This window comes from Pseudonaja textilis, chromosome Z (assembly GCF_049901715.1).
Source record: "Pseudonaja textilis isolate UNSWEBS1 chromosome Z, rPseTex1.2, whole genome shotgun sequence".
Lineage (NCBI taxonomy): Eukaryota > Metazoa > Chordata > Lepidosauria > Squamata > Elapidae > Pseudonaja > Pseudonaja textilis.
Window position 1 is genome coordinate 130,279,871 of NC_142008.1, and position 20,588 is coordinate 130,300,458.

Below are 20,588 nucleotides of genomic sequence, written 5' to 3' on the forward strand. Positions count from 1 at the left end.
TAATAGACTTGCTGACGGTGGGAAAGTCGGTCCCATATTCCAGAGCTGCAGCAGTCCCAACACTGGCCCTTTGGTCATCCAGGAGCTGCAGAAAAAGCAGAAGCAGCAGAAACCCTAGGAAATCCCAAAAAAGTCTGCAAAAATCCCCGTTTTCCTACCGATCGATCGTTCTTTATTTGGGATCACAGGATATCGTCTCCAGTTCTGTTCTCAGGGGGAGGGAGAGAGAGACTTTTGGCTTCATGCAAGGAAAGCAGCAGAAGTCCTTCTTTCTCTCCCTCAAACTCCGCCAGAAATGAGTCTTTGCCGGCGCAGCTTCTTGGAGCAGGATGCCTTGCAGGGTCCCAAAGACTCATTTCTGGCGGAGCTTGGGGGAGAGAAAGACTTTTGCTGCTTTTCTTGTGTGCAGCCAAAAGCAGAAGAAGAAAGAAGCAGAAAGAAGCAGCCTGGTGGCCTGGGGAGGCATGAGGGATGACTGGGACAAGTTTTCCCCGCTCTGCCCTTTCCCCACTCCCCTCACTACCTCATGTTGTTTGCAATGCAAGCGACGCAAGCCTTGTGTTCCCGGTCAATTCACACAAAATTACGTAATAGTGTGATTTGTTCAGTTCATTAAATGACTGTCCAAAGTTACAACAGTACCGAAAAAAATGACTTATGACTGTTTCTCACACTTAATGACTGTTTTTCACATTGTGGCATCCCCAGGGTCATGTGATCAAAATTTAAATGCTTAGCAACCAATTCATATTTATGATGGTTGCAGTGTCCCAGGGTCACACGATAACCTTTTATAACCTTTTGCTAAGCAGAGCCAATGGGAAACCCAGATTCACTTAATAATTGTGTTACTAACTTAACTGTAGTAATTCACTTAACAACTATGGCAATAAAGATCGTAAAATGGGGCAAAACTCATGAATGCAAATGATATAAATCAGGGGTGGGATTCTACCAGTTCACACCTATTTGCTAGAACCAGTTGTTAACATTCTAAGCAGTTCAGAGAACCGGTTGTTAGAAGAAATTACTGGCCTAATCCTGTAAGGAAGGCAGGAGGGAAACATTCTGGTGTTGCTTACAGAAACTGCCTCTCCATTAACCCTTATCACATTCTTGGCAGGACTCTGGAGTTTTTTTCCTCCTTTGCTCGTACTTTGCTTGTGTAGAGTGATCATTCAAAGTTACAATGGCACTGAAAAAAGTGACATGACCATTTTTCACACTTACAATTGTTGCAGCATCCCCATAGTCATGAGAGGCCAGGCGAGGAGATGCGTGCCTTGATGTGAGTGATATTGAGTTGGCCACACCCGGCCAAAAATATGACCACCAAGCCATGTCCACCAAGTCACATGACCACCAAGCTATGCCCACCACCTAAGCCATGCCCACAGAACCAGTTGTTAACAAATTTGAATCCCACCCCGATATAAATCATTATTAAGGGGTCTCTTCAAAATACTTCTAACTTTCCAGCCCAGGATTAAATGTAATAATTGTCAATAATAGTTGTAAATGAAACCATAACAACATAAATCTACTTAATAAACCAAATACTGTAGTTTATTTTAGCATTACACTTTAACACCTGTGGTTTTACAGTTCATTTTATCCATTTGCTTTTCCAGACTCCATGTACTTCAATGTTGGATTGAGCATAGCTTTAAATAAAGGATTTGGCTCTTGTATATAACTCAGCAATAAATAAATAGGCTGCTCAAGGAACAAAATAGATTAAAGCCAGTCCATTCAATGAAGGGAGCTTTGACTGCCCATCTCGCGGTTCCAGTCCATAAGAGGAGAAAATAATTTCTATAGTAACTATGTAGTGGGAGATTTTCTCCCAATGACACATTTTAGAAAATAAATATTTATTTGACCATAAAAAACAGCCAAGCAGTTACTTTTTAATCTTTACATTTAACTAATATTTGGACTGATTTTTTAAAAAAAATAATATCTCTGGCTGGCTGGGAAATTGAAGTCCATGTGTCTTGAAGTTGTCAAGGTTGGGAAATCCTGGTGTAGAAAATTCACTGCAATTCCAGAGGTAAGAAAAATGAAAAAAAAATTGCTGGCATTTCAAAATTCCTAACATATCGAAAGTATCTTGGCTCTGCTTTCAAGTAGCTCTTTTTTGTCTCCAGAAGCCTCTCTGCTCATTTCTTTTTCTCATTTGCTCCAAACTCAGGACCAGCTACTGAATATTGTTGTTTGCAAACACAATACACTTTCCTTACATCTTACAAGAAGCTTTTTCCTGCCTTTTTCTATGAAAATGACTAAGGGAGCAAAGATGTCTTGAATTTTCCACCTTTGTCTGTTTCAAATACATATGCAATGTTAATCTCTGGAGATGATGGCAACAGAAAAGGCTTGTGAAACAGTTAGGAATGAGAAAACAAATGATTAAAAAGGAAAAAATGCTTGGGAAAGAGAACTTTACAAGAGTATTTGAGTTGTTTTTATAAACAATATAGCATACCGGGACTATTTTTTTCCAGATGTTTCTCTGAATGCGATAATGAAGTCTAGCTATTTACAGCGGACTGATTGCAAGGGAGGCTTCCATCCTTAGCAATTCTCTCACCCCTTTCTATGTTTTTTGTTACCACTTCTCTGCCAGCCATTTATTTTGCTTATCAAAACTCTTAGTTTCTCTTTTATCTTCACAATATACTATCCAGCCACCTCTATGTAGTAGTGCAGTTCTGCTGACCGTTAGCCTTGGATGAAGAAGCCCATATTTTTGAAATCCAGGCAAGATTCTCACCTGATGTAGTTGGCTTCATTCAGAAAGAGGCTTCATTCAGAAAGAGGCTTTTCCACGAGGTGGTGTGAAGACCCTTTCGGGTGTGTTGGAAGATGGCTCTTCAGTGGGCCCTGCTGGGTCACTGGTATCTGGATGCATGCGGCCATGCTTCATGAGGTGAGATATCTGGCTGAACCTCTGTCCACAGACCACACAAGCATAGGGCCTCTCGCCTGTGTGGGTCCGTTCATGCTGCACCAGGGTAGACCTGTCACTGAAACGTTTGGAGCAAACCGAGCAAGGATAAGGACGTTCTCCAGTGTGTACTCGCTGGTGGATGGTGAGATTGGAGCTATGGCAGAAGGACTTTCCACAGACAAAGCATTTGTATGGCTTGTTACCTGTATGGATCTTGCAATGAGTCCGAAGGTTGCAACTTTGGGAAAAAGCCTTCCCACACTCGGGACACTGATAGGGCCGTTCCCCGCTATGCGTCCGCAAATGGATATGTAAGTTGCTTGGATGCCTAAAACACTTTTCACACAACGTGCAGGCATATGGCTTCTCCCGGGTATGGACATACCGGTGTTGGCGCAGGTCAAACCTCTGCTTGAAGGACCGTCCACAATCCAGGCACGTGAGATCAGAGACTACAGTGGCACTGAAAGGAGGATTCCATGTGGTGACCGGGAGAGGAGCTTTGTTGACTTTTACTTCCAGAAATGCCAGCTGATGCTCTTTGTCCTGGACAATATTTTCACCCAAGAGGGTTTCCTTGTTCAGAATGGGTGGCTCACTCGGAACTTTAGATTTCTTCTTCTCTTTGGGGTGTTGCCCTACTGATGCAGTTGGCTTCTTCAGCTGCGATGACCTAGCACCCTGAGGAACCAGAGTCTTCTTTTGTTTATCAGCTTTGGCAGTCAAAATTTGGCTTCCTGGTTCCTTTTTTCCAGATGTTTCTTGCAGCAATGATGGTTGAGGCCTACTTTTTGTGGAAGACAACTCCTCTGTTCTGGGTGGCTGATGCTTCCTTCTTTTGGAAGATTTATGTTTTGTGGAAATCAATGGCTTTTTTAGGGGGAGAGTACTAGTCGAGGGCAATGATGTCGCAGCCTCTTTGATAGAGTTAGAAGATGGCTCTTTGACAAGTGTTTCCCCTAGACTCACACTGTCCTGAGGTACTTCCATGGTGATTTCTTGTACCTTAACTGTCTTTGTGGCTCTCTTCAAAAAAGAACGTTTTTCCACCCCTTGGATAACAGTTGGTGACAGTTGGCTTCCTGCAATGGAAAGAAGAAAGTGCAGTTGCTTCTGAAGGAAACTGAATAGTTTGTCTCCCTTTTTCCCCGAGGCCCATTATTTAACTGAGAAATAGGCTTAAGGAAAGGAAGTAACGAAAGCTCTCTCTTGATTCCCAAACTGAATATTGCTGAGGTAGGCATTGCTCCGATTCGTAGAAAAATAACATATGGCATACTTTTCCTATTCTTTCTTTGGGAGGCATTCTTTGAAACCTGATAGCAGTGGGTTGACTGGATGGAGACAGCTTTTAAAAAAGAAGAAAACTGGAAGAAAACACAGCTTTTAAAAAAAGGTTAAAGGTGTGTTATGTCCTGGGAAAGTCTACTGTGTCTACTCTGTCTTTTGGGAGATGAAAAAGTAGAAAATTGGTACAAATTTTGTTACCAAATTTTGGGAATGTAACCTGAATGTGTTCCTTGGGACTGCAAATTGGCCCTGGGGGCTCCACCCAGTGGGTTACTTACCCCTAAGTACATGGATAGCTCCTTAAATAACAGTGGGTCAAAATCACTCAATGGCACTCTTTATTGTACTATTGAAGTCTCATCCCTTTTACATGTTATGTGAAACAGGTTCAAAAGGATGAAGTTTTAATCAGAGTGTTGTGACCGCCATCTTATAATCTTTGACCCTCTCCTACAGACATCCCTGGAGAATTTGCACACACATATTCCTCCCCCACAAGTAATTTAAATCGTAATTCCTGCTGCTAATAGCAGAACAAACAGGACTTATTTAGTATGGCTGTCTATATGTAAGTGTATGTGTGTATTATAAAAACTAGGCTATAAAGAACTAGGCAACAGGTTAGGTGGATCATCACAAAACTCCCCGTTCAGTCTTCTTCCTTACCTATGAATTGAACATTTGGAAAATTGATAGTATTATTCTGAAAATACAGTTCTCCCCCTTGCTGTATCCGGGCGATTATCTCAGGTTTCTCCAGAGGAATTCCTGCCCAAGAGAAAGAAGCAGAGCATAACTAAAGATTTATGGCTTCCCAATTTCTCAGTGAAAAATTCTGAAAGTCAGGTCAAACACAAAGAGGCACCACATTGGTTTAAACATTAAGAACAGGCAGAAGAAGGGAGAGTTGATCTAGATCAAAACCAGAACAAGAGATAAATAAGGATCTACCAATTTCAGTCCTATTCTCTTTCCCTTGAATGTCCCTGATTAACCTGTACAGCCCTGTATAGGGCCAGTTAGCACAGCAGCAGAGGTGGTGGAATAGGGGCAGGCAGACACAATTCAAGCCCAGATTCAACCCCGGAAGTTCACTTAATGATTTTGGGTCAGTAACTCTCTCTTAGGCCAATCTAACTTCCAGGGTTGCTATGGGGACAAATAGGAGGGAGGGCTTGCTATGTTTAGGTAATTCTCAAATTACAATGATTCATTTAGTGAAATTAAAATAGTACTGAAAAAAGTAAACCATAACCAGTCCTCGTAATTATGATTGTTGCAGCATCCCCAAGGTCACATGATCAAAATTTGGGTGCTTGGCATGTATTTAACGATGGTTGCAGAATCCTGGGATCACATGAACCTGACAGTTTGCAACCTTCCCAGCCACTTCCAACAAGCAAAGTCAATGAGAGAAGCCAGGTTCACTTAATGATATAATTAATTTAACTGCAATGATTTGCTTACCAACTGCGGCAAAAAAAGTTGTAAAATTGGGTCTCAACTGAGTTCATAAACTGAGGGCTACATACACTGCTCAAAAAAATAAAGGGAACACTCAAACAACACAACGTGACTCCAAGTATATCACACTTCTGTGAAATCAAACTGTCCACTTAGATAGCAACACTGATTGACAATCAATTTCACATGCTGTTGTGCAAATGGAATAGACAACAGGTGGAAAGCATAGACAACTATGTAATGAACAAAGTATTTAATAAAAATATTTCATTCATTCAGATCTAGGATGTCTTATTTTTGTGTTCCTTTTATTTTTTGAGTAGTGTATATACCACCTTAAACTCCTGAATGAAAGGCGGTGTCTGAACCAAATAAATAAATACCTTTACAGAATATTAGAAGGTTCAGATAATAATACTATGCTAGAGAGGAGGCAACCATTATTTCCCTAAGACCTCCAGGGTCCTGCTAACCTAATGATCCAAAGAACATGTCCTCCAAATGTTGTGGACCATAAGTCCCCCCTCCAGTCATTTGGGCCCTTGATCAGAAGCTAGATTCAGCATGAAACTAGAAAAGCATTGTTCCTGATTTGCCAGGGAAACAAGGAGGGCTGAAGAAAACTGGCCAATCCTCACCCAGAGTGGACACATTCTGAAAGTTCTCCAGCGTAACATCATCATACAGGGCTCGTTGCTCCTCAGTTAGCAAAGCCCACTCTTCATTGGAGAACTTCACATCAATGTCTTTGAATGGCACTGGTGGCTTTGGAGGTGGTAGAGAAATGGGATGAAAGAGACACGTTCAAAAATAAGATGAGGAAAAAAATGGAACTCCAAACAGATTAATCCTCAAATACACCAATTGGAAATCTTTCATGAACATTTAAATCCCTTCAGTCAGTTCTCTCAGCATAAATATTGTTAGAAGGAAGAGAGCTTCCATTAAAAGCTGGGATTTGCAAGAATGATGCTGGACATGCTGTTTGGAAAAGATGTAATTTTATTCTTTTATTGAGGGATATTTATTCCTTTATTGAGCCATGGTGGTGCAGTGATTAGAATGAAGTACTGCAGATACTTCTGCTGACTGCAGTCTGCCTGCAGTTCAGCAGTTCGATTGTTACTGGCTCAAGATTGAGTCATCCTTCCGAGGTTGGTGAAATGGGGACCCAGATTGTTGAGGGCAACATGCTGACTCTGTAAACCAGTTAGAGTGGGCTGTAAAGCAATGTGAAGTAGTATATAAGTCTAAGTGCTATTGCTATTTGAGAGCATAACAGATGGCACTCAAAGGTAGACTATCACTTAGGGTACAGAGGCTGATAATGTTTATAGGAAAGCCAGTCCTTTGTGAGATGTGTGTGAATGTGCTCTTTGTAATGTTTAATTTGGTGGACATGTAGCTCTGGAAGTGAAATGTTTTATTTGACTTTTATTTACAGATCTTTTCTTTGATATGTGTTTATGTGCTGACTTTGGGCACCAGCTCTGTATACCCAGGGAAACTGTATGGTGAAAGGACTTTCCCTGTCTGCTATTATTTATTTATGTAGGTTAATCAGTTTAGCCTGGTCATTACTGTGATTATCAATGGAGGAAGTGGCTTAGTGATATTTGCAATTTTGTATTGACTTTGTTTGCCATATAATTTTCTAGTTTCAGTTACTTGCGGATTGTGTTAATGATTAAAAGGAAGGATAGAGGCAGCGCAGGAATAAATTAAATTTCTGAATTAAATTTCTTCCAACACTATGGAATTCAAATGATCTCTCTATTTTACTTTGACTCTGATTCCAGTAGGGTGATGGAATATGCAACTGAAGAAGTTGGGTGGGAAATGTCAGCAGTGGCAATGCGGTTTCCCAGGAAGAAGGCAGATCATTCCAGTGGGGGGCCGAGATAAGAAAATGCTGAACTGGATGAGAATGGGAAAAGGATCAGGATAATTATACCTTAGAAGAGGGGTGACATACCTTGGCAACTTTAAGACCTAGTGGATCTCAGCTCCTAGAATTTGCCATGCTGGGAAGTCCACAAATCTCTAGAATCTCCCAGGTTTTATTTACTTATTTATTTTGTTACATTTATTTGCTGCTTATTTTGCCATGGGGCTACTCTAGGCAGCTTACAACAATAAAAACAGAGAAAGAAAAGAAGTGTAGCATAACTGTAGTAAAGTAATAGAATAATAGAATAAACAATGAAAAAAGAAACAATCATACTGTCTGTCTGTACTGTCTATAACTAGAAGGTTATAGCTTTAGCCTGGCAAGATTCTGTCTGTCAGGTATAACAGTATCAATATCTGTTTATTAGGTAAAATAATATTCTTTATATCAAACTAATATCAAACTTTATATCAAACTAACTAAAGAACTGAATTCAATTGGATTTCATCTTAGGTCTGACAAGTACTTACAGCTCCCATAGCCACCTCACCCATTTCAAAATGTTACAAGGAATGTAGAAGAAACAATTTTACCACTCAGGAGCGCTCTATGAAGGAGATCATGGGTGATTTATAAATATGATATATAAATAAAATAAACAAATACACTTATTTCCTGCATGCATTATACTATATAATGACCATAGACAGACATATTGATTCCTAATCTGGTGCCAAAACTATTACACAGTTTTATTAAAAGCTATAATACATGTTGTGAGTTTTCTTCAAGCAATAACCACAGGTTATGTATGATGAGCCAATTTAGAGGTCTTAGAGGCAAGAATCTTAACATTGCCTGCACCATCAAATTGAGGTGACTGTTGTGACTTTGCAAACAGAAAGAGAAGCTACACATTTTTTATATGTGGAAAAGGCACAAATGCAGGTTTAAGTTAGAATAATGACAAGAATAAAGTGCCTATCATCAATGGCTCAAAACCATCATATAGTTTCTATTTCTGTTTGCAAAGCTGCAACAGTTGCCTCAACCTGATCTTCATTCCCCTCACCTGTGTAGTGAACCAGATGAATGAGGGAAACCTGACATCAGTGAGATTTACCATATCCAGGCTGCCAAATCTAGGCAACTACTAGATGGCAAAAAAGGCTTTTGCGGACCTCACTGCTGGCATCTAATGGTGTCTGGATTTTTTTACAGCCCAGATAGGGTATGCCTGCAAATGACCAAAGCACCCTTGCCACTATATTGTAGAGAGTCAACTAATGTGGGGTGAGGGAAATTAAGAGAGTTCTAACAGCTAGATAATCTTACATTTTCCAACCTAGCTTTGCATCCATTCATTCAGGTATTTAGCATATTGATACAGGTAGTCCTCAACCTATAATCAGTTGTTTAGCAATCATTTGAAATTATGATGGATGCCCCCTCCCCCAAAAAAAGCTATTTACAAACTGGTTTCAATATGTTAGTGTCTCCCCCCAGTCACATGACTGCATTTTGGGCTCTTGGCAACTAAGACATTTTTACATTTATTGGCAGCACTCATCACCAAGATTTACAACAGGTTTTTTTTAAACCAGCATTTTAGATTTACCTATAGTGACCAACAGGTTCGTTTAAGAACCTCCATGTAAAAGGTCATAAATTCAAATTTGGTCATGCCCCATCACAACTTAAGACCGCAATTCCCAGGCTCAGTTGTGATTGTAACTCAAGGACGACCACCTGTACAACTAAACTCAGCAGCTTCCTACATCAAATTGTTTTTCCACCACTTACATCCCTCTCACCTCATTTCCCAGCTGGAAACTTTCAACAAGATCCACAGCCTGAGCGCAAGTCTTGGGACAGCATCCTCGAACCCAGTCTTGTATTTCTGGGGGCAGGATGGTGAGAAACTGCTCCAGTATTAGTAACTCCAAAATCTGCTTTTTGGTGTGCCTTTCCGGCTTCAACCAGCGCTGTCCAAGAGTCTGGAGAATTTGGCAGGTTTCTTGGGGGCCTTTGGCTTCCTGGTATCGGAACTGCCTGAAGCACTGGCGTTGCATTTCACTTGTGATACCATATTGGTGCAGGATGCGCTCTTTGACCACATCATAGTCATTAGCAAGACTACGTTCCAAGATGTTGCAGGCTAGAAGAGCTTTGCGGCTCAGATATGGCTTCAGTTTAGCAACCCACTCTGCCTTGGGCCAGCGGTTGGTGTAGGCCACGGACTCAAATCCCTCCAGGTAGTCTTCAATGTCATCCTCTAAGTGGAGTTGAAGCATCCATGTGTGTTTCAGTGGAAAGAACAAGGGTGGCACAACCTCAGGAACAGTATCCGCACCCGCCACAACCTCTTCAGATGAAGTTGCTAGCTCTGAGCTCTTCAAAGGACTATCTGTTTCATTAGATTGCAGCTTTTCACAGTTTGTGGCATCTGGACATGACTGGCTGCTCATTGATTGCAATGCTTGATTGACCACAAGGGATGACCCATTCCCAGCATTTTTCCAGCATTGAGATGTTTTGGGAGGACCTTCCTGTGATGTCATCTGATGGAGCAGTTCTTCGGTATTCCCACAATGCACTAAACTTGGTAGTACAGTTGCATTTGTAGAATGGTAAGTCTCTTTAGAAGTTGATTGTAATTGGCTCTCCCTGTCAGAGGTCAATCCAATCTCCATTGTAGTAGCTATTGTCTTCAGCTTTCCAAGAAGCCAGTGACTTGGATCTAAACAACTTTCCAAGAAGCTGTTGAGATATGCTTAACAATCAATGCAGTCTTCTAGAGCCAATAAATAATTTGCTAGTACTTAAGTTGGCTGTGAAATACTTGTGATAACAGATGGACCAAGAGACACGGCAGCCTTCTAGCCTGAAATCGCAGTGCTTCCAAGGAATCTTTCTAAACAGAGAGTGGGGGAGTCAAAAGCTTATGGTTACATAATTAAGATTTCTCCTAATTTCAGAGAACAGCTTAGCATCAGAATGTCCAGGAAATAAAAAGCAAAAACAAATCAGAATCTCCTTTCCATGGAGAGTTTGGATAGGCAGGATGTAGTGAATTGGTCAATTTTTATTTATTTAAATTATTTGAATTTTTATTTTATTAACCACTGATATCTTCCAACCCTTCTAAGGCTCTTCTAGTAGTACAAGGTGTTTTTTTTTAATCAGGTTAAAAAGATGATATATAAATTAAGTATTACTTGCAAGTATTGTTTGTGGGATCACACCATATTGAAGAAAGACTATTTAAAATTGCATATCAATCATGTGTTTCTCCCAACTAAACTTTCAGGTGCAAAATTTCAGGATGAGGTACTTATTTCAGGAGAAATCAGGCTGGCACCTACTTGCCCCTTCATGATGGAAAATTACTGCTAGAAGTTTAGAAGAAATTTGTTTAGCTCACCTTTTCAAAGTTGACTCAGCCTTCCATCCTTCCGAGGTGGGTAAAATGATGACCCAAATTGTTGGGGACAATATGCTGATTCTGTAAACCGCTTAGAGAGGGCTGTCTAAGTGCTATTGCTATTTTAATATGAATCCACCTAATCTATACATGAGAGACAGTTTGGTTCAATAGTTAAGGCATCAGGCTAGAAAATGGGAAATATGAATTCCAGTCCTGCCTTAGGCATAATGCAGCTGGGTGATCTTGGGCCAGTCACATTCTCTCAGCCCTTAGGAAGGAGGCAATGGCAAAGTACTTCTGAGAAGCTTTCCAAGACAACTACAGAGACTCATCCAGGCAACCTCTGAGAATTATACATACATACATACATACATACAATTGTGTGTGTGTGTGTGTGTGTGTGTGTGTGTGTGTGTGTGTGTGTGTGTGTACCAGAATAAAGCCTTGCGATCTTACTCACTCTCTAGATTTTGTGGCACATTTTTAAAAATGTATCCATCAGCACATTTTTAAAAATGTATCCAAACACATAAATTAGGCAGAAGGAAACAATGTTATAGAATTACAATACTCACCAACCATTCAACTATCATGGTAAAGGGTTAAAATGTTGGCATTTGCTGATAGCAACAACAACAATGCATACAGGTGCTGAAATAGATTACAAGTTTGGAAAAAGTGAGACACTAAGTGAAACAGATCTTAATCCTGCAGGTATTATATCTGTTTGGTCCAGTGGTGGGATTCAAATTCAAATTACTACCAGTTCTGTGGGCGTGGCTTGGTGGGTGTGGCAGGGGAAGGATACTGTAAAATCAGAGGTGGAGTCAGAGGTGGAGTTTGCTGGTTCTCCGAACTACTCAAAATTTCCACTACCAGTTCTCCAGAACTCTTCAGTATCTGCTCAATACCACCTTGGTTCACTCCAGTTCCACTCCAATATTGACTGTTAAATGTCTCCTGAAGTGGAATGTCCTTTATTGATGCAATGTATTGTATTCATCAAGGTTTCAAAAGTCTCTCCACGAACAGCATGAAATAGGGATTACTGCATCAGAACCTGCCTCTGGTAACGTTTGTGAATATTTGGGGTTGGTAAAGCCAGCCTTGTTCTAATCTCAGAAGCCAGGTCTGAATGGACAGAACCCCTGGCCTCAGGGGATGGACCTCCAAAAAGTGAGCTATGATCCAGTTTTGAAGTTCTAATGTCGCCCACCCCTCCACAGTCACATGACTGCATTTTGGGCACTTGACAAAGTTTGTATGTATGGCCATTTGCAGCCCCTTGTGGTCATGTGACCATGATTTATGACATTTTTGCCAGAAACCTGGCATTTACAATGGGTTCCCTTATCAAATGTCACAAACATATATATATATATATATATATATATATATATATATATATATATATATATATATATATAATAAAATCAGGAATGGATGTGTGGGACTCACTTTACAACCATCACAATTTACGACTGTAAATTACAGAGCTCACTTATGGCTGTAAGGACTACCTCGATATTGTGGGTATCACAGGTTTCCTTTCCCTGTTTCAGAGGAACCTTCCTCAACTGTAGTCTTAGAACTGAGATCCAGATTCTCCAACCTGCATGGCTGTGGCTGATTCATCAGAGGAAATGACCAGACTTACAATCAGGCAGGCAAAAGAAGAGATACAATAGCTGCAATCCTGCTAGGAATTAAAACAGTCAAAATTCTAAGTTGGTGGGGGGGCGGGGTGGAATTAGTAGTCATGTATTGTTTCCCCTTTAGGGACAGGGCCTTCTGCATTGTAGGAACCTTTGCACATAGCCTCAATTTGCAGCTTTGTCACAGGCCAGCTGAGTTCAGAACAGAGAATCACTTGCATTTAATATGCTGGCCTATATTGTTCCTTATTATTAATGTACTGTTTATTCTTTTTCTTCCTAATATTTTCCTGCAAAAGTTGAGCTTTATTGAATGTGTTGATTTATTGGTTGCAACAGAAATTGACCAACCAGCTTGTCACCCAAGCCTAATGTCATAGGCTCAGAGTGAGTGACTGGCTCAAAGTCACCCAGCCACGTTTCATGCTCGAGGTGGCACTAGAACTCACCATCTTCTGGTTTTTAGCCTGGTTCCTTAACCACTACACCAGACCAGCCTTCCCATTCATATACTGGGTATGAGGCACCTAAAAAGGGTTTGCAGTTGTTTCATTTTCCTTCCTTTTGTGGTAGCTGCTTCGTTTTCATCATGATGCAGCATTTTCTTTTGTCAAACCTGCCCCTTCTTCCCTAAGAGAACCAAGACTTTCCCATCATCTCCAATCCAGAACCTCAAGACCTGCTTAGGTGCCATCTTTTACAGCAACTTTCATCCCTTCTGAGAGGTAGAAGTATATGTCAAGCTTAGAGGAACCTGGCCACTAGCTGTTTGTGGTGGTGAGTGTATGTGGTTTTTTTTTAATACACATGTTCTGGATCAAGGTCCATCTTTTCATGGAGAAATGAGCTCAAACAGCCAACCCACTGCCTAACTCCTCCCCACATTTTTCAGCCCACAGCCCTCTCCCTGCTTTTTGGAGTCAGCAGACCACTACATCCTACATGTACTTTGCCTCATAATCCACATCAAATAATGAAATCTATGACATAATATATACATGACTCACAATCAAACAACCTACCTTCTCCTATTTCCTACTCCTCTGAAGGGATTCCTTGACTTACCCAGATTTTTTTTTTGCCAATGCCTCTCTTCCTGCTCCTTCTATGAAATCTTCTTCCTGTACCCCATAGATCCACAAATATTCTCTCTTCGCTTTCCCTGGCCTCTGAGGTCACACCTATACGTGGTGCAACATTCCTCTAGACACCCCACCGAGCTATTTCTTCGACCTGCACAAAACCTTCTGGATTTCCTCTTGCCCACCAATTGTCCGGATTCTTCTTCTGCTGTCTTTTGGCGTCTGCTCCTTAGATCTCGCTGTGTCTTTTCTCACAGTCCTATCTGCTCAGATGGGCTGTTCTTGCTCTGTGACTATCCAATTATAAACATCTGGAGGCTATTTTTAAACCACTGAATTAAGCATGAGATAGGCAGGAAAGCCTGTCACTCAGAAGACGTAAGACTGACGCATCGGGGTTTTTTTTCTCCCTTCTGCCTTCACTCCCAATTCTGATGTAACTAACTCCTCACTTTGCATTTCCTTGTGGAGTAGTAATGCAATCTACAAACCTTAATCCAATCCACATATCCTTTGCTGATTAGCCAATTGCTGCATGCTTATAAATTCTTCTCCCAATGTGACAATCAACCAGGCAAGGAACTTTGAAAACCACTGATTCCGCCCCCCCCCCCCAAAAAAAATAATAATATTTTGACTCTTATTCTAGCAACACTAAAATGCATTGCCATTTTTCAGTTCCTTCTCCTCCTTTGATGAAAGAGAGACTGCAACATCACTGGAGAAACTGGGGAAACATTTGCAGAAGTTTGTGCTGTGTTGTTTCTTCTTTTTTTTGGAAAACTTTTTTTTATTTTTTAATTATTTAAATACATCTTTGAGAGAACAGTGTGATTCCAGGTGTTACATCTTTGAGAGAACTGTGATTCCAGGTGTTTTACATTTTAAACCAGCCATATCCATAGTCACAGATACAGCTTTCTAACATCACATCATTGTTTATTACCAATTTTAATTCTTTATATTCTATGAATTACTTTATATCAGTCAATCAATCACTATCTTCCTTGATCATATACTTACATTCAACAGGTTTACAGTTTAATCTATTCATATCATTTCATTGATCATTCAATGTTTCATCTTAATTTATATTATCCCCTATTAAATCCCCTTTCCAATATTATTACATATGTTTTATGTGTTTCCTTCCCTCTAACTTCTCATTTTTACGCAAATATATTTTCCATCTTATTTTCTTTAGCCAACAATATAACAATACATCCTCATTTCCTTGTTCAAGTGGATAATAAAATATTTAATTCATTAGAAACATTCTAATCAATCTCTAACTTCCTTTATCATATATTCTTATGGTCACCATGTTTGCAATTTAATCTATTCATACCATTCATTGACCATTCAACATTTCATCTTAATTTACATTATCCCCTATTATGTCTCTCCCCACAATATTACATTTGCCACTGTTGCATATATTTTATTTTCTATATGTTCCCTTCCCTCTAATAAAGTAATGGCTAACCTTTTTGGGCTCCTGTGCCAAAAATTGTGCTTGCGCCCGCGCGCTTGCATGCCACCACCCAGAGGCAATGCATGCGGCCCACCACCACCTGCACATGTGGGTGCAATCCCTTCCTCCCCCCACCTTACCTGCACTGCGCCTCCCACCTGATTTTAGGGCTGTTTGAGGCCTTTTTCAGCCACCCAGAGGCTTGAGGGAAGCCTCTGCAGCCTGGAAATGATGAAACGGGCCTATTTTGGGGCCTGCAAAGGCTGCAGAGATTACCCCCAAGCCTCTGGAAGGCCAAAAAAGGCCTCAAACAGACCGAAAATCAACTGGGAGGCGCACACGCATATGCAGTGAGATAAGTTTGCTTGGGGCTCACGTGCCCACACAAATGGCTCTATGTGCCACCTGTGGCACGTGTGCCATAGGTTCACCATCATGGCTCTAACATTTCATTTTTATCCAAATACATTTTCTTTTAGCCAATAGTATCAAATTTATAACATTATAACCTCGTTACCTTATATATATGAATAACAAAATATATAATTCATTAAAAATATTATTCTACTATATGGTTATGTCTACTCCCTGTCAAGCTCCACATAACATTTCCTTTCATATCTTAAATATTGGTCACTTTTATCTTCCATATACATTTATCTATCTTACTTGGTTTATTATAAATTCTTATCTTCATATCTATTCCATTTTAATTATTCCTTCTTATTCTTATTCTAGTTCTTACTCCAAGTTCCTCAGATTCTATTTTACATATTTTACTGCTAAAATATCCCTTCTTTTCCATTTCTAACCATTATCTCTAAGTCTCCCTTTTATATTGATTCGTTGTTTCTTTGCTTACTTCCCATTTTCTACCATCTTTTGGGCTTTTTCCCTTAATCCTTCCTCTATTCTTTATCATTTTCTGATATTTTTTCTCCCATTTCTCAAAGTTTATTTCCACTCTCTTCTGATCTCCTTTCTGTAATTTCCTAACCATTTCGTTTATCAGCATTCCAATCTCAGTATTCCCCCCCTTATTTATTGCATCTATCATTAATATCTCAAGTTCAATTTCTCTTTTCTTCTTTTGTATTATTTGTTGCTCCTTTTGTTCCATTTCACTGGTTTCTCTTTCTTCTAGCTCCTCCCCCTTCTTTTTTCTTCTTCTGCTATCGTCACCATTTCTGATTTTTTCTCTATGTTTTGTATTTTTGTGCATAAATCCAACATTCTGTCCCACATCTCATTCATGGCTCAAAGGTCCATCTTTATTTCTTTACATATTTCACTCATCTTTGTATTACTTATTATTCCAATTGTCCAGTATCCAGTAAGTTTTATTTTATTTGAACTAGTGTCTCTTTTTTAATATCAATATTCTCAAATCTTTATTTCCCAATGTTAACCAATCCAAATCACCAATAATTCCATGGGTAATATCCTCTTGTATTCCTTAGTTATAATATATTTCAGCTTCCAGGAGTCTTATTGTAGTGTCTTTCTTTTATTCCTTTTTAATTTCTCCTTTTGATTAAATTTAGTTTGAAGGGATTTGCAGGATTTTTCTTTCATCAACAAGTGGCACTTTAATCCAGTTTCATAGCCACCCTTTTCCTATTTCTTTAAAATAGCTTCGCCAATTTTTAAAAATCAAATATTATTTCTCTTTTAGAACAATTATTTTCAGCATTCAAATTAATGCTTTCCCATGAAAAATCCTGTCCAATCGACAATTCTGAACTAGTGTTCTTCCAAATTTATTCCTTTTAAAATTTTAAACTGTTTATATTTCCTAATTCTTCTTCTGTCATCCAAGCCACCACTGACACAATTCTATATTCTTCTCTGTTATAGTCTTTTTGGGGTAGGTAAAAATAAAATTGATTCTTCTCACCCTTCTCCAGGCACCGTTCCCAATCTCCAATCCAGCACTTTGCTTAGATGTTCCTCAGCTGTCCCAACACTGTAGCGGCCATCTTGGCCCACTCTTCTCTCCATTGTGGCGTAGAGACCAAGCTTGGGGTTTCCACAAGGAAGTTGCGTTTTCCCTCGGAACCTCACCAGGTGCCTCTCCTTAGCTTTGCCACCCTTCCAAGGCAGCTTTCGGTTCTTTCCGGAGCCCACAAGTGGCGAGAAGCTAGCGTAGGCATGGAGACCTCTGTCCGGTGCTTCTGGTCTCATCGTGACATCACCTGGAAGTCTGTGCTGTGTTGTTCCTTAAAGTCCTACGGCTTCCATCTACTGCTTAGTGACTAGGTTGGAAATACGCATTAAAAACATCTTCCTAGGTGTGGAGTAGTACAGTGAATGATATATACATTTAAAAAGATCAGTTATATCTATCATAGTTGTCAATTTGAATTATGAATTTGAATTTGAATTATGAAAGCTCATTTCTGTGGTATATGTACTGTCTGTTTGTAAGCAAAACCACTCCCCATCTCAATGCCTTTGAAAATCTGGGGATAGGTGAAGACGTTACTGGGCTAAGTTTTCTTCCCATCCTGTGCAAAAGGCCTTTCTTAGCCCTGCTCCTTGTAAAGCAAATTTGGCAGAGCAAGACAGAACATAGTTATAGGTAACTCTCAACTTATGATTACAATTGGACCAGAATTTTTGTTGCTAAGCAAGGCAGTTGTTAAGTGAGTCATGCCTGAATTTACAATCATTTTGCCATGGTTGTTAAGCAAATCACTGCATCTGTTAAACAAACCATGCAGTCATTAAGCAAATCTGGCTTCCTCCATTGATTAGTCACTATGGAGATTCTCATCCAGGTCATGGTTGTCCCAAAAGTGCTTTTTCAAGAGGTAACTGGAGCTGAAGAAGCTTCTTGGATGAGAAGCAAAACATTTTCAAAGAAAAACAAAGTCCAGTTGCCTCTTGAAAAAGCACCTATGGGTTCCCTCATTGATGTTACTTGTCAGGAACCCCCAGGATGCTGTATCCGTCATAAATACATGCTGATTGCAAAGTGCCCAGATTTTGCTCAAATAACCATGGAGATGCTGTGACTATTGTAAGTGCAAGGACCAGGTCTAAGTCACTCTTTTAAATGTTGTCATAACTTAACTTTTTCAGTGTTGTCATCACTGAACTGTCATAAGTTGAGGGCTACCTGTATTAAGTTGTTTTTGAAAGCAATGTTTATACTCAGATTTTCCATTTTCTTTTCATCTAGTAAATGAACTGTAATCACATCAAACTACTCTTTGTATATTGCTTCTAACTTGCAAACCCCTCTCACCAAATATTTTATTTTTCACAACAAACCTAACAAATAAAACCTTCTTTTCCATTATACAGTGTGTACATATGTACATATGTCTTGTGCACAATATCAATAGCCTTTTCCTCTTGGCTTTACATTCACATTGTATAAATTGACTTTCCATAACATATTGTATTGCCATTACATCATCTTTAGACTTTCAATTGCAACTTCATTTTATCCTTTAGAGCAATCCTCTATTCTTAATAGTTTTTATTCATATTATAACTTATTCAAAGATAAAGATAACCTCTCTTATTGATGTAGAGAGAAATACAATAGCTATGAGCTTTTATGTTTCAGTGCTACCATCTGCTCTCTAGAAATTACACCTTTAATCTCTTCTATACCAAAATAGATGAATGAATCATTTTATTGCCAAACAATTTGACCAAGCTGATACTAAAGTCAAGATGGTGGCCACAAAGACGTGATTGAAATTTCACTCTTTTTAATGAATGATACATGTGCTTCACATGTATTTTTACACAACATACATAAAAACAGAAGTTCAGTTGCAACCTCATGCCGACTAGGTTTTTTAACCACACCCTGCAAACTCCCCAGCACTCTTGCAAAATTCATTTTAATCATAGTTCATTTAATAGGTGTCAGCCCAGATGGACCAAACCAGGAAATCAATACCACAGGAAGATTAAAACTACTTTTATTGAGATTGGCTACATTACAATAATAGAAAGTCTGGGGGTGCAGTGACTCCCCCCTCTATCTTGTAGTTCAATAAATTAAGGAGGTGTCTTCCTGAGTTACTTCTAAATGTCATTTGACTGTTCCAGCCTTAAAAATGTTTCCACCCTGTTTTGCTTACATAACAGTTCCTGTATATCTCTATCCAGTGTCACCTTCTTTGCTTTCTACAGTAAGTTTCTGCTAGTTGTGTTTTGCCCACCACCATTATATTATGAATGAGCTCAATATATGATAGATTTCAATGGGAGCTTCTTTTTGACTTCTAATAGAAATGGCATAGTTACATTACTAACTGAAGCTACAATTAGTTGCTTAAAACAACACGCTACAAACTGTAACCACGCAAATACTTTCCATCAGAACCACGTCAATAATTCAATTACTCCGCAGTCTTGTCCAAACATTAAGAAACACTAAGATATAATATAATGCGTTCTTTTGCATGTCTCTTAATCAGATAGATTAAGCTCTTTGCATAGTAACCTATCTAATAATAATTTTTGGTCTTATAAACCCCATTACAGTGGTTAATTTATACTTTCTTTTTTACTCAATTATGTAACTGCCAATGTTCACATAAATGTGTTTGTGCACTATGTATGTAGATGGATAGTTTTCCCAGGTCCTTTTATAACGTATGAAGCAGGTTTTTCCATTATGGCAAAGAAACCTCCTTTTGAAGTTTCATTTCTACAAGCAATACTTGGAATCACAGGTTTAGATTGGGAATTTCAGAAGGCGATATGCATGTTATACTCCTGAAAGACACCAGGCTGTCAAGTGGAATCTTGTCCAGGGAGGAGAAAAAGTAGTTGCTGAAAATTATGAGGACTGGAATTTCTGGATTAAGACAGATTGCATGTGTTAATTAGTTTATCAGCACCAGATGTCTGTGGCTACAATATATTGTATTGTACAATAGATATTTACAGTGTATCTGATACTACAGGTAGTCCTTGACTTATTACTGTTCATTTAAAGATTGTTCAAAGTTATTACAGCCTCAGAAAAAGTGATTTAGCAATATCAATAGCACTTAGACTTATACATAGCTTCACAGTGCTTTACAACCCTCTCTAAATTATTTAGAGAGTCAGCAGATTGTCCCCAACAGTTTGGGTTCTCATTTTACTGTCCTCAGAAGGATGAGCCTGGAGAGAATTGAACTGACAAATTGTAGTCAGCTAGCAGTTAGTAGAAATAGCCTGCAGTACTGCATTCTAACCACTGCACCATCATGGCTTTTCATGACTTATCCTTGAAGTTACAATCATTTCATCATGTTATGATACATACAGAATAACCCTTGAGTAACAAGGATATGCAAATGGAAACGTTTATGAGAGTAATCATGAATAATTATTCAG

The 20,588-nt window shown here is 39.3% G+C and overlaps 1 protein-coding gene across 6 annotated transcripts; it reads right to left on the reverse strand.

Moving 5' to 3' along the window:
* Positions 1 to 1,539: 1,539 nt before the first annotated feature.
* LOC113443495 (uncharacterized) lies at positions 1,540 to 14,063 on the reverse strand. 6 transcript variants are annotated; one of them, XM_087917538.1, is made up of 6 exons: positions 13,703 to 14,063; positions 11,023 to 11,676; positions 9,413 to 10,512; positions 6,346 to 6,472; positions 4,910 to 5,011; positions 1,540 to 4,035 (listed from the first exon to the last, which is right to left on the reverse strand). In XM_087917538.1, the coding sequence occupies exons 3-6, from the start codon at positions 10,289 to 10,291 to the stop codon at positions 2,813 to 2,815; spliced, it is 2,331 nt and encodes a 776-aa protein (XP_087773664.1). In that variant the 5' UTR covers positions 10,292 to 10,512; positions 11,023 to 11,676; positions 13,703 to 14,063; the 3' UTR covers positions 1,540 to 2,812. The 6 variants fall into 6 exon arrangements, with proteins under 6 accessions (XP_087773664.1, XP_087773667.1, XP_026567542.1 ...); XM_087917541.1 differs by having other exon boundaries at positions 11,601 to 11,676; positions 13,703 to 14,061; XM_026711757.2 differs by lacking the exon at positions 11,023 to 11,676.
* Between the last annotated feature and the right edge of the window lie 6,525 nt (positions 14,064 to 20,588).